The sequence below is a fragment of the Nematolebias whitei genome, chromosome 1 (assembly GCF_014905685.2).
Source record: "Nematolebias whitei isolate Nwh7 chromosome 1, NemWhi1, whole genome shotgun sequence".
Lineage (NCBI taxonomy): Eukaryota > Metazoa > Chordata > Actinopteri > Cyprinodontiformes > Rivulidae > Nematolebias > Nematolebias whitei.
In genome coordinates this window covers 22,904,533-22,918,975 of record NC_056498.1, presented here as the reverse complement: position 1 = coordinate 22,918,975, position 14,443 = coordinate 22,904,533, and the positions used below count along the sequence as shown (strand labels likewise).

Genomic DNA, 14,443 nt, shown 5'->3' with positions numbered 1-14,443 from the left:
GAGTGCTTCGTGTGTGAGGACACCTTCGAGTGTTACTGACAGGTACGCCTTTTTGGCGGCCCCCTTTCTGATAAAGTTACACAGAAACCTTTTGGTTTTTTTCTGACGCTTTTTCACGCGTTCAGATTTATCTGTGTAATCTTGGTTTGTCTGAACCGTCAGCACAGCTGTAGCTGTTTCTGCGTGTTCAGCTTGCGATGACTGGTCATCGTTTGTGTGTGTGATTACCCCCCTTTCATCCGATGAGGGGTTGTTTGAGGCAACAACAGCAACGTCTTGGTGTGTTTCACCGACATCTGTAGTGTTGTCATTCGCGTCCAGAGATGTAGTAGTGAGTACCTCACTGCATAGTGCTTTTGGTCGGCTTCCCTTGTCAGTGTGTTTCAAATCTTCTAACATTTCACGCAATTTTTCTGTCTCTTCCGAGCTCAGAGGTGGAGGGCCTTTTTTCTGGGATTTTTGTGATTTTTTCGCCTCTGGACGTTTCGTCCGAGGTGGGGGGCGGCTAGGTACGTCTTTTTGGGGTTCCTCTCGGTTCCCAATTTTTTGCGTCCTCCGCTGGTCCCATTTACGATAATCACGTTCGTCCTCTGAAGGAGGAGCCTTTTTGTCCCAGCGTGCACCTTCATGATGCGGTTTGTTAGTCTGAAAATACTGCCTTTTTTCTCCCTTTTTAGGAGGGGGTGGCGATGCACGCCTTCCTTCTAATTCTAGGGAGTGGGGTTTAACCTTTACACCAGGAAACACTTCTATGGGCGTCTTGGCATGACAACGTGCCTCAAACACGTTCACAGCGCACTGTTTAATCTCACTGATGGATTTTTCTCTGTAATTTGCCATCATTTGCACTGACGTTTGAATGTCAGGATGGAGATTTTTGCTGAAAACAAATTTAAAACCTTCTTCTTCCTCCATTCCGGTTTCATTTCTGCTACCAAAATAAGCTTGGAAGATTCTTTTGTAATAAACTTTTGGATGTTCATTCTTGCCCTGCGTGACCTTGTCTGCGGCTGGAAAACCAGCAGGCCCTGCGCAGGTGTCGTACTCTTTGATCAGAGCTTCGCACAGAAGTTTGTAATCCCTTCTCGTTGCATCTGGTAGACGCTCGATGAAGGTAAACACCTCTCTGTCCGAAGTGAGTCGTATCAGACTGATTTTATCTTCTACCGTAGCGTTTGGATAAGCTCTCAATCTGAAATCCAGATCTCTGAGGTACGCTTTCGTTCCAGCGGAGCCCAACGGTTCAGGGATGAAACGTTGTACATATTTTGAGATTTTTTGCAAGTCATCCATTGATGGAGAAGATATCAATGGTCTCACATGCGTGATCAGTTGTGGGGGTGTTGCTCTGCCCGTTTGTGTAGGTGATTGGATGGGTCTAAAAGCACTGTTTAAGTAAAGAGGTCGTTGAGTAATTGGTGTATTAGTCCGACTTTGTTCAAGGTCTGGTTTGGATTCCAGGTCACCTTGAACAACATTCTGACCTTTTTCTATTGCTGCTATTAGTTTCGCCTCACATTTTTTTAAATGTTCCTGGGATGTACAGTAGTCACCTTCTAAGCGCATATGTAGCTTTTGTAGATTTTGTTTATCTATTTTGCATTGTTCCAGTTCAGTTTTTGCAAACTGCAACTGTTGTTGTAGCACCTCGTTATCTGCACACGTGGCTTTGTACTGACGGTCTATTTCTTTAATCTTTTCATAAGATTTTGCTTCTAGTGACGCCTGGATTTCTAAGAGATCCTTCTCATGTGTTTTAGACATCCAGTCAAGGCGTTCCAGCCGTTCATCCAATTCAGCTTTTAGAAGCAGAGAGATTTTTGCTAACCGTTCAAGGCTGAGCTTTTTACTCTCTGTCTTTAATGTTCCTGCGGCCAGACTTTTCAGCTCTTCTTGTCTTTGAGCTTCATCAAGTTGTTGTAATTGCTCTAATTGTGTACCAATCAGTGGAGTTGTTAAAATATTTAAGGCCCCCAAAATGATATCATCATTTGTTGGTTTTGAAAAGTTGTCTTCTCCTTCTTCGCTTGTCATTTTTCTTCTATTTAAAGATTAAACAGGAGAATTTTAATGTTTTAGGTTTTTCAAAATAAATAAAATCAGCAAAGTCTCTTTGTCTGATGTATTTACTTTTATTTAGTGATTTATCAATTAAACGTGCACTATCCTTTTAGCAAATGAGTAAACTTTTTCCAACTTTGTGAAAATCTGTAACTGTTTCTATTTTTTAAAAGTTTCTAATTTTATTATGAACCTGTTTTACAAGGATTTATCAGTGAATAAAATTTTTTTTTGGTAAATGCTTCTTTGCATAAATACCTTATAACTTTTAAAATGCAAGATAACAGTAATTTTCAGCTTTAAGGAACGTTTATTAACTCGAAAAATGCCTTTTAGAAAATTAAAACGTTTAATTTCACTGTTTAGACCTAATAAGCGAGTGAAAACCTGTCTTCTCAAGGTTGTCCAGAAGATGTCAGCCTTACCTTACTAATCTTAACTCAGACACTGTTTGTGTTATCCACTAGGGGAGCTATAACTTCCTGTGGCGTTCGGTTGACATCCTGTTGTTAGCCGCTTAGCTTGAAGTTTGAAGCTTGACATCTTTTATCCATAAAATGCTTTAGATGTGATGCTTTAACAGAAAGTCATAAAATGATGCTCAAATTGGGTTTTACAATAAATGTATCCTTGTTGTAGTATCAGTGTGCAATATTAATATTGAAAAGAGTTGTAATAAACCGCAGGCACAAACTGCTATGATGCATTTGTCCGTCAGATGGACCCAGAGCCCTGTAAAGAGAGAGTTGCGACACTCCCATAGACTCCCATAGAAAGAATGGAATGCGGAAGTCACGTGGGTCATGCAGCGGCAAAGAGTTCCAAACAGCAGCGGGTTCAGCATTGAACGTAGTTCATTTTCCGTGTTTTTCCGGTAAGTTGATGCAAATGCGACACTTTTTCTCCATTGTGAAGCGTTATCTGACTGTTCTGTACCACAATTTATCAACATTAATACTTCATGTCACCAGTTTTAGTTAATGAAACATGTTAAATTACTAGTAGTGTTTTAACTGCAGCTGCTCTGCAACATGACGGTTTAAACGAGTCTATTTCTAATTCAACGTTTTAAAATGTCCATTACTGCTTAAATTTTGAAAGGTGGTCTTTTTTAATTTATGGTAATTCCAGTTACTGAACTCAACTAGAAAATATTTGGCCTTTTTTTCCTGAGATTCATTCAACCTTTATTTAGACAGGTAAATCCCATTGAGCCTCGAGGACTCATTTACAAGAGAGACCTGATTTAACAAAGAATGATGACAACATGACAACAAGATTGACGTAATTTAGTTCAAGTTATAGATCATTTGTCAAAGACTGCAGCATAAATTGTGACATTATCATTAAAGAAAAACGTGATTGTGGAGATGAGTCAATTTTTTTTTCATGTTTTCCAGGTAAACCAGAGGAGAATGACTTCATGAACTGAATGTTGCATTCAAAGTATCACAAAGGTACAAAATCTCATTTTCTGTCTTCTATTAATCAATAACAGCTGAATCAATATGTTTGAATAAAATTACTTTAACACCATAACCTTCACAAAGTTGGTATTTACTGCAGGACTGTTCATTTACATTAGTTTTATATTATTAGTTTAGTGTTTGGTAATCATGGGTCAAGTTGAGATGAGACTCTTTCAAGACAGAACAAGAAATAAGAATTATTACAAGAATATATCAGCATCAATAAACTGTAGGACAGTAACAAAAACACTTATTAAACTATCACAGGTACATTGAGATGGAGCTGGAAGTTCTTCTTCATGCCAGTTGTCTTCATCTGATCTTTTGTAAAAATATGTCAATTTATTTTCCATTGTTAATATTTTTCTTCGCAGGACTGAGTTAATTTTCTTGTCTGAGTTTCTTCTGTCCTGCTTATGTATTTTTTTGTGTTCTAATTGTTCCTCAGGTTGTTCATCTCTGTTCCCTGACTGCCTGTTGATCCATCCTCCTGGTCCTGTTGATCCTGGATCATCAGATCCCGACATGTTCCCGTCCTCTGAGGACACATTTTCATCTTTCCCTCATCTCACTCCCCTCATTTCTGTTTCTTCCTCAGTCTCTGAAATTATAACGTCACTGTTAGAATGAAGATTATTGTTCAATAAAAAATATGACATGTCTTATTTAACACTGTTTGTACCAAAGTTTAATTTAGAACTACATGTGTGATCACTGGTCAGATCACTGGTCAGATCACTGGTCAGATCACTGGTCAGGTCACTGGTCAGGTCACTGGTCAGTGGAAGTTCTGCTGTTCTTCTCATCTGGTTCTGGTCCATGAACAAATGGTTGAACCTCCTTCAGTCTCACACGTTCTCACTGTGTCTCTGTGAACTGTCCTCTCTCTAAATGTGCCTGTAGAGTGACATTAGTTTATTTTCTTGCACATTTCTTTGACAGTTCAACATTTTGAGCCCAGATTGAAAATGTTTGTGCAGATTAAATTTACAGCTTTCACTTTGTGTTGTTGTGATGATGATGATGATGATGATGGTGCTGCTGCTGACTTGAGATGATGTCATTAATAAACAGTATAAATAGTAGTAAAAGTACTTTATTAAAGCTTGTTTTACATTTTACATATTTTATAATAAATTGTTTGGAAATTTATTTTTGCACAGTTAACACTTATTTTGTCATCTGTTATGATTTTAACTAGAAACAGTTTCATTTAAATTAACATTTTAATCAATGAATTACAATTTTACAATAGTTGTCAGGCTACAATCAACTCGGTTATCAGGTACTTGGTTGCCATAAAAAAACGACAAATAGAACAATTATATTCAGTCTCTCTTGTAAATGAGTCCTCGTGGCTCAATGGGACGAACCTGTTTAAATAAAGGTTGAATTAATATCTTCTATAGAAATCAAGAATTCATCCAGATGATCTGAGGTAAGCTGGAGCAGATCTGAACTACATGGAGGACAAGGTGGAGCATTATCCTGCAGAGAACATCAGAAACAGCTTTATAACAGGTGTTACTCTGATCTTTTTTTAACGTGTGTAACGTTATAAAACACTGATATGGCTATATTGATCATTGTATTGCATATACATTATTTTTTCTAACAAATATGTGTTTGCAGTCTCGTTTCCTTCTAAAATTTAATGATAAATGTATCAGCCGCTTCTAAAAATGCTTTGATAAAATGCATAGTTTGTGAAATAATCAATAATTTATTTTATTTATTTATTTTATTCATTTTATAATAATAAAAAACCACAAAACAATTAACATACAGACAACAAAAGAAATAAAATTATCGGTTAAGTAATCAGTTCGTTACTGCTCAGCAATTACTGAAAGACGTCAGGTAAAGTAAGAAAAGTCGATTTTTGTGTTATGTTGCGCCAGCAGCCGCTCAAACTGACTGACAGCGATGAGCTGTTTGGAACTATGGGGAGCTGCATGAACCACGTGACCGCGTATCGGCGAGTTCAAAGAGTGTCGCAACTCTCTCTTTACAGGGCTCTGGATGGACCGTCCCCCACCGTCCTAAATGTCCCCAGCAGATATAGACAGAAATGCTGAAGCATAAGTTTAGTGAGCATTTTGATGACGAACAGGAGACAATGAGGCTGTAACTGATGTCGACATTACTACGGATTATTACAAGAGCTCGTTTTCCTAAATACACATCACGTCTCTAAATTAACCCTCAGAAGTTTGTGTGGGGGAAAAAAAGTTCAATCACGCTTTTATTTTTGTTAGCGTTTTTATTTATGGAAGTGGGGGCAACCGTTGCAGACAATTCATTAAAATATTTTAAATAATACAAAGTCATTTGACTTCGTTTGGAGAAAAATCAACTCATTGAAATGTATTAACATGTATCAAAGTTCATGCTCAATAATCCAGGTAAAAAAATCCAACAAAGTTCAGTCAGGCCATCAGGACAGTTTCGTTTTGTTGAGACGTTTCATCCTTCATCCAAAGGACTTCATCAGTCCGAGGAGCCACAACAAACTCAGTCCCACAAGCAGCACAGTCACATAGTGGACCAACCAGTTTGATGGTGATAAGATGGTTTCTGGAGCCCACCCTCTCCCGTCGATCCCTCTGAGGCAGTTATAGCCAAAGTGATTCAAAAACATCAAAGTTCATGCTCAATAATCCAGGTAAAAAAATCCAACAAAGTTCAGTCAGGTCATCTGAGTTGAACGGGGGAAAAAAAACAAAAAACATCCAGATGCCCTGACTGAACTTTGTTGTATTAAATTGTATTTTCTTTACACCATTATTTTATAAAAGATGCATTTCTTCTGTTAAATCCCTCCACTTTAGTTTTACATTAGCCCACAAGGTGGTGCTCAGCTTTCACATTCGAGTGACGAAATATTACAGAGTTTACTGAGAAACAACTAAACTTTGGTTCAAAACATAAACAAGACTTTATTTTAAATCTCTCCCTGTTTGTGACTGCAGGTTGCTGCTGAGCTCAGACTCATCTCACTCCACAATTCTGCTCGAGCTCACATGGAAAGAACAGAAACACAAGTGTGTTGTGTACAAGTAAACATCTGGACAAAACAAAAAGCTCCATGTCTGACTATTGTGCAGGCTTGACTGAAAATTGGGCCTCGTCACTGACTATCAGGTCAGACAGGTGGGAACAGTGGGAATGGGGGCGTCTTTCTGAAAGCCTGGACTGGGGGGGAAAAAAGAGTCTAAAATTCCATTTGAGCATGTGGAAGGGTGAAAAATAATCCATCCATCCATCATCTTTCACTAGCTTCTTCCTTTTTGGGTGACGGGGGGTCACTGGTGTCCATGTCCAGCCATCACTGTGTGAGAGGTGGTGGACAAGGACAGGTCTCCAGTCCATCACAGGGACGAGTGAAAACAAAACGAGACAAACAACCATTCACTCTCTCTCTCACCTAGAGACAATTTAGAGTAACCAATCAGTCTAACATGCATGTTTTTGGTCTGTGGGAGGAAACCCACGCATGCACGGAGAGAACATACTAACTCCACCCAGAAGGGTCACTCGGCTGGGATTCGATGCGGCGACCTGCTCGTTGAGAGGCTCTACCAACTGCGCCACCACAATTAAATTGCCAATTAAAAAAAAAAAAAAAAAAACATTAAATTGTGGATTTTTGCTAAACTTAAAAACTCTTAACTGTAGAAAGTCATTAAAATTTGATATTCATGTTTCAGACCGAGATCGCTTTAAAAGACAGAGTAGTTTAAAGTGATAAAAATGTTTAGTTTTTATCAGCAGCTCTGTAATGTTCAAAAGCTATTAATAGCTGCTCGAAGGTGCTTTACTGATACTTCGTTAATAGTTTTGTTTAGTGCATATTATTTCTGATGCTAGTTTCATTGTTTCCTTCATGAGTTTGTGTTAATGCCTCTTGTTGGTAGGACATCAGACCGTGATGATTGCCTTGCCCAGGTTTTCTCCCTGCAGCAGCCCCATAAAAGCAGCTGGCATGTTTTCAAAGCCTCTAGTGACGTGTTCCCGATGCTGCAGTTTCCCCTGCAGAGGCAGAATGGATCAATTAGACTGCTGCAAAAAGACATGAGGACTGAACCGGGCCAAACAGTGGTACCTCTTGAAGCCACGCCATCAGTCTCTTCAGGCTTTCAGCATGTTTGTGTTCCCACCTTCTCTGCAGGAAACCCTCCATCTTAAGCTGCTTGAAGATCATTGCCAGGTGTGGATACGGCCCTGAGAAATGATTAACGTCGACACAAATGGTTTCTAAATGTTAGCCTACCTCCTGAAAGGTCACATGAAGTAAGCTCACCTGTCTGAGGTGTGGTGTCATTGTACACAGAGATACTTCCACACACAGCTATTCTTCCAAAGTGCTTCATGTGTTGAAGGGCAACAGTTGTAAAATGACCTCCAACCTAAAAAAAACACCCAAAAAAAACAAGACATTTATGTTCCATGAACTGAAACAAGGCATTAAAAAAACAAGGTAAACAACCACGAGGTGTTCAAAGTCGTTTCATCTACAAGTCGACTGTTGAAGTGTTTTCAACGACTGATGCCAGTTTGGAAATCAAGACAATAGATTGGTCAAGATGGTTTACGGCCAGTTAATATAACAGTTTAATATTCACACACAATATAAAGTACTGCTTTTTTATAAACAGGAAAAAGGACTAGGTTTGCGAATTAGCCCCTGGATAAAAACCAGGGCACAAAACGACGACTGTATTGTTATGTAGGGTTTGAAAGGGGCAGAAAATTTCCAGATTTTTTTCAAAAACAGCCATGAAAAGTTAAAGTTGGAGATTTTGGAAATGTTCCCAATAGGAAGCCTCTTAATCTTTCTGAAACACTTCGACAAATTTGCACACCGTGACCAATTCAGCACTTTTTTTTATATATTTTTTAATTTCCTTCCTGATATTTTTTTATTTTGTATGAAAACATGCATAATGGTTGGATATAATCAAAGAAATACACGTCTCCCATCTAGTGGTGGTGGACAGAACAATGTTTGACTTGGAGTTTAAAAGCCTGACTTGCATGATTTTGTGTTAATAACATCAAATATATTTCCCCAATATTATAACAGCTTATTTCACTTTATGTAGTTCATGCGCTCAGATGTGTAGTTTCAATAGTTTTGTGCTCGTGGTAAAAAAATATGGCCTCAGTAGTCCAGGGTGTGATGCAGGAATATATAGGGGGCGTGGCCTCAACACACCTGTGCGTGTGATTGAAGAACAACAGACATGCTCAAGTCTCTCGTTAGGGCTCCCAGATTGTAAATACTTTGAACTAATAAAGAGTTAAGTGTAAAGCTAGTAGATTACCGGTGTTGTGATGAAAAATAGCATCTTTGAAGTAAAAAACAAAAGTCACCTCGAACTGCCAACAGCTACCTCTGACTCTGTATCAGCTTGCTCAGGTGTAATCTTAATTATTTAGGAAATTGCAAAAAAATGGTCTAATACATTGTCTATCTAATTCGTTTGTAGTGATGGCCAAACGAGGCCTTTCTGAAACTGTGGTTTGTTGAAAAATGATTAAGTTTTTCAACTGAGCTCTTTAGCGCCATCTTGTGGCCAAAAGTGAATCTACAGCCTGAAATGAATTTATGCTGTTCATTCAGAGGAGTCAGCAGCTCATAAATAACATTTCTGTCTGATATCAGGCTTCATTGTGATGATTTGAGCATGGATTGTTTTGGGGAGTGAAATAATAAAGTTGTGGTTATTTGATTAATACATAATTCTGATGAATAAACTTGTTAAAAAAAGTTTAAATTTGCTGTGGCATGACGGTTTGCAAGCGACAGCTTCACATTTGTAAATGTCACTTTCACTAAATCTGATCTAATTTACAAGTTTGGAATTACACTTGGGCTGCAACGTTTCCTGCCTCACCTGAAATTCCTTCAGGATAAGTCTTATTTCATTTTATTTTATCTCATCTTATGTTTAATCTGAGATCGCATTGTAACTTACATAGTGTTTTTCTAAAGTTATCTTTCCCATGAACTGGTTTATGAATCACATAAAACACAGTGGGCTGGTTGGCTCCATGTCTCATTCGCCACCGAAACACACCACCAAGACTGCCAATGATTCACATCCCGATAAACCTTTGAATCAGGCACCAAAGCAGTGATGTAGCTTCAGCGCTTTCAAAGCTTCGGACAGCATTGATCACATGACTTTTGCCAACAAACACAGTGCTACTGAAACACTGTGTTATTTGTGACACATGCGCCGAAGCTTCAGCTTCAAAACAACTCATCACTCTCAATCGTTTTGCATCTAATTTGGACCCGGAGCAGCCGTACTTACGTTTTCAAACAAGCAGTCGTACCCGTCAGGGGAGGCCTTCCTCAGCGCCTCATCCAGGGAACTAACGGTTTTGTAGTTGAAGGCCTCGTCAAATCCGAGCTCCTTCAGGTAAGCGACTTTAGCATCAGAGCCGGCTGAACCGACCACCTTACAGCCCTTGATCTTGGCGATCTGCCCCACCACAGAGCCCACCGCTCCAGCTGCAGCGTTCACCAGCAGAGTCTCGCCTTTCTGTAGTCCCAGGACTTCTTCGATCCCATACAGAGCCGTCAGTCTGCAGGACAGAGACACTTAGGCTACGTTCACACTGCAGGCAAAAGTGGTCCAAATCTGATCTTTTGTTCTCATATGTGACCCTTATCTGATTTATTTTATTTTTATGACCGTCTAAACGTGACAAAAGCTATGATGCTGGTTATCGATGACCTCACGAGTATTGTGGGAAACCCCAAAAGTCCTGGATGTCAGTGAAACGATGCACCAGACCGCATGAAAAATGGCTGCGTCCAACATTTTTGTCCATGTCAAGCTCAGTGAAGACAACGTCCCCGAGCCCAACATTTAATTGGAATGTACTGAAGGATACAGAAGCTCCGGCTACAATGCAGGGGACTAGCAGTGTCAGGCAACTGTGCAGAATTGATAAAAAGTTGCATATATAATATAAACCAGTGTTTCCATGCTGATCTGTGCTCTTATCTCAAGATTCGGTGAAAAAAATAAATAAATAAATAAAAAGGATGACAGAAGATTTTGTTCATGATGCATTTCATTGATTCTCCATGTACTGCCTAAGCAGGCCCGATGAAAGATTTTTCCAGATACTACTTTTATTTTACTTTGTTAGCTGTTAGCTATCGGTTCCTTTACTCTATTTTTCTAAAGTGGAAATGTTTAAAACTCAATAAGTTCTCTGATTACCATAATCAATTTTTGGCTTGGAAAAATAAAAGGAAATTTAAGTTTTCGTCACCGTTTTGATCATTTTAGATATGAACCACTTTAAGACTGCTTTCACAATAATCCAGGTAGAGAATGTCAGGATGGTGATGGTATTTTTGATATTTTTAATGCAACGTGTCATATTATACATGTACAGCAGGGCTTAATTTGAGCCGGATCCTGGAACTCTTATTTTGACAGGGTGCAATCCGGTAACTCTCAGGCTTACTAATAATAAAGTTATGAACAAATATGACTGCCTTGAACAAATAAAACTTATACTGGGAGGGAAGTCTGAGATTGTGATCATTGTATGTTCCCATACGATGGCAACATTAGCTCTCTGCATTTAACCCATCGCACCTGAGAGGCATCCATTGTGGGCAGCTATGTAAACGCCCGGGGAGCAGTTGGGGATTGGGCGTCTTGCTCAGAGACACCACGACATGTGGGAACGGCTGGGAGTCGAATCGTGACTTTCTGGTACCAAGTCAGCTGCCCTGCCTCTGCATCATCTTGCCCTCCCCACACGTTTCGCCTTCGATCTAGAAGGCTTCATCAGTCAAGGAAACACACAACGAAACTGATTCTTCCCCCAACAGCTTACTCCAAAGTGGAACAAACCAGTTATGTTGGTTACTAAGTTGGAGTAAGCTGTTGGGGGAAGAATCAGTTTTGTGTTTCCTTGACTGATGAAGCCTTCTGGATCGAAGGCGAAACGTTTCAGCACAAAAAAAAAAAAAGAAACTGTCCAGATGAGCTGACTGGAAAATGTTGGGGAGTATGTCAGATAATAGTTTAGTTGGCTGTGACTGCTCAACAACTGTAGAATGGATACACATCCTAATATGTGCTGAATTCACATTAACTTCTGTGCACACAGCGTACTGCGTGTGATGTCGTGTTCTTCTGTGCATGCAGGTTGCATCAGAGCTGTGGACTGTTCCTACAGTCTGATGACAGTTTGATCCAGTAATGTGACATATTTAACACTATTTTCTGTACAAACATATAACTTCAGTCTTACCCTGGCATGCCGATGGCACCCAGAGCCAAAGACATCGAAACGTCCTGAGGCCAGTCAGGCATGATGGGAGTCAGGCCCGTCCCATCGCTGACTGCATGGGTTCTCCAACCAAAACCACTCACAACGTGACTTCCAACAGGAAACGCTGGGTTTTTACTTTGGATCACTCTACACAAAAAAACAGAACAACAGAAGTAATCCTTTTAGTCAGGTTTCTGATACGGTTTTGGTTTTTGTGCGTTTATCTAACGATGGAGGAGAGTGAAAATACAGAATTAAAAAAAAGACAGAAAAGACCTGGATTTTGAGATAAATAAATAAAAAAAAACGTTTTCCATCTTTACTGTGACGTATATTCTATATATTTCAAAGGAAAAAAGTAAAATACATCTGTCGCAAGGAAAAATGTGAAAATGATGCAATAAGCTAGTTGCTTGTAGGAAGTGTGCACACCAATGAAGCACCTTCAGATTTAATTAGAGCCTTCTAAGAGAGAATCTAACGGCAAACCAAGCTAAGATTAGGTCATTTTTACACAATCTTCTTTCAAAAGCACTCTGAATCTTTTCAGTGTGAATGCATCTGTTGTGTAAAACTCTTCAAGTCAGGTTACATGTTTTTTTAAATAAAATTTAGGTCTAGACCAGGGGTTGCAACCTGTACGATCAAAAGAGCCATTTTTACGCCTTCATTCACTAAAAGTATTCTGAGCTGCAACAACCTGCTACAACTGTGATTATCAACTGGTGGCCCATGGGCCACTTTAGGTTTGTTGGAGGGGGCTTTTATGGCCAGTAGGGGTGACATTATACAGCTAAAAATATCAAATGATTTTTAACATTCATTGACATTTTTACAATTTAAGACACATGAAAAGACCATATTCTTGTAAAGGAGGTAGAGGGTGTAGTTTTTTAAAATTAATAAAAACGATGAACTTTGCAGACCTATGTACTTTGTATTTTTTTGTGGAAAAATTAATTAAGTATAAAAATAAAACATAAAGTTAAAGCGTTTTACTCCTTGTACTTTGTTCCAATCCAATCCAATCCAATTCAATCCAATCCAATTCAATTCAATTCAATTCAATTCAATTCAATAATACTTTATTAATCCCAGAGGGAAATTATTTTGTTGTTGTAACTCGTTATCCTCATTTCATTAAGAGATGTTATAGATGCTGATGGCTGTAGACAGGAAGGATCTCTTGTAAAGGTCCATCTCACAGTGGATCCTAAGAAACTGGCTGCAGATGCCGTCTGATCCGTCCACCAAGACTCGGCTGGCCTCTTGGTTCCCCTGGACTGTAGGACCGCTTGAATGCTGGACAGAACTCCTCCCAGAGCGATGGCCACTCCTCCCAGAAGTCTGCCGAGCTCCTCATAGCTGCAGACAGCCAACTGTAGGTGCTGAGGGACGATCCTGTTCTTCAGCTGTCGTGAGCCATGTTTCCTGCTAGTTCCAGGATCTCAGTGGTCAGGCACTCGAGCACAGCTGGCAGGTAGATGAGAATGCGTCCATAGAACATCCTTTTCAACTCATTTGAGTTGGGGCCATAGTTGAGATATTATTTCAGCTTTTGAGATATTAATCAGCTGCTGTTGTTGTAGAAAACTGCCTTGTTGCCATGGTTATGCATCATAACAAATGTCCAAAACTAAAAAAAGTTTCAGTAAAAATACTTCCAGCTGCACAGCATCTGATACCAGAGGAAACAATCATCCAAAAAATGTGATTTACGTCCAGAAAAAGAGGAATTAAAGTTTCCAAAAGCAAAATCTCAGAATGAAAGTAACAGAGCTGCTCCAACATGCAGCCACCTTGAGCGGCGCAATTCTAGAATTAAAAAAAAAAAAAAAAAAAATTTAAGTATTTAAATATTTGCAAAATAAGTGATAGGAAAACAGCTAAAACTACTACTTTTTTGTTGTTTTTATAACAACCAATAAAATTCAGTTTTATGTTTGTTTTGGTCAAAGCTTGAAAGAGCTGCTGCAGAAGGACCAAAGAGCCACATGTGGCTCCAGATCCGAAGGTTGCAGACCCCTGGTAGACTTTGGCTAGCCCATTCCATAACTTTTTATATATATTTTTTCAGATAAAGCCATTCTCTTGTTGATTTGGATGTATGCTTGGAGTCACTGTCATTTTAGAATTAGAAAAATCCTCTTTATTTTCAGCTTTCTTGCATAAACTTAAAAATGTGGGGCCAAAACAAACAGATACAGTAGTCCCTCACTACGTCGCGGTTCGTTTTTTGCAGACTCGCTCTATCGCGGTTTTTCAAAGTAAGATTGGACACAGTTGGCTGATTGATGGAATTTTAATTAAAAATAAATTATTTAAAATTATTTAGCACCTGCGTGCAGCCTACACTGCAGGAGAAGCTTCTTCCTGCAGCGTGTCAGGATCTCCGCTCTGCAGTGGAGAAGTGGGCGTGGCCAAGAGCGCTGGCAGAGAGCAGCCGGAGGCAGAGAGAGCAGAGATGATGACACGATGTGCTCTTTTAGAGCGTTTAGACTTTAGAAACATTGTTAGGAACATTGCAAGAGTGTGGAAGGGTTTAAAAGATCTTAAATACTAAAATAAACTACTACTTACTACTACAGTAAATACTAAAA

At 39.2% G+C, this 14,443-nt stretch overlaps 2 protein-coding genes across 3 annotated transcripts in view; both read right to left on the bottom strand.

Annotated features, from left to right (window-relative positions):
• The window catches only part of LOC119408884 (thioredoxin), a gene marked incomplete in the record, with an annotated part of 102,347 nt that overhangs the window by 40,764 nt on the left and 47,140 nt on the right, over positions 1–14,443 (bottom strand).
• LOC119408857 (prostaglandin reductase 1) overlaps positions 7,038–14,443 on the bottom strand; it is an 11,748-nt gene continuing 4,342 nt past the window's right edge. For both annotated transcript variants that reach the window (XM_037675713.1, XM_037675721.1), the window contains exons 5-9: positions 11,823–11,990; positions 9,854–10,127; positions 7,834–7,939; positions 7,636–7,754; positions 7,038–7,562 (exon numbers count right to left, since the gene is read on the bottom strand). In XM_037675713.1, coding sequence (XP_037531641.1) covers positions 7,452–7,562; positions 7,636–7,754; positions 7,834–7,939; positions 9,854–10,127; positions 11,823–11,990 — 778 coding nt within the window. In that variant the 3' untranslated portion in view covers positions 7,038–7,451. The remainder of the gene's footprint in view (positions 7,563–7,635; positions 7,755–7,833; positions 7,940–9,853; positions 10,128–11,822; positions 11,991–14,443) is intronic.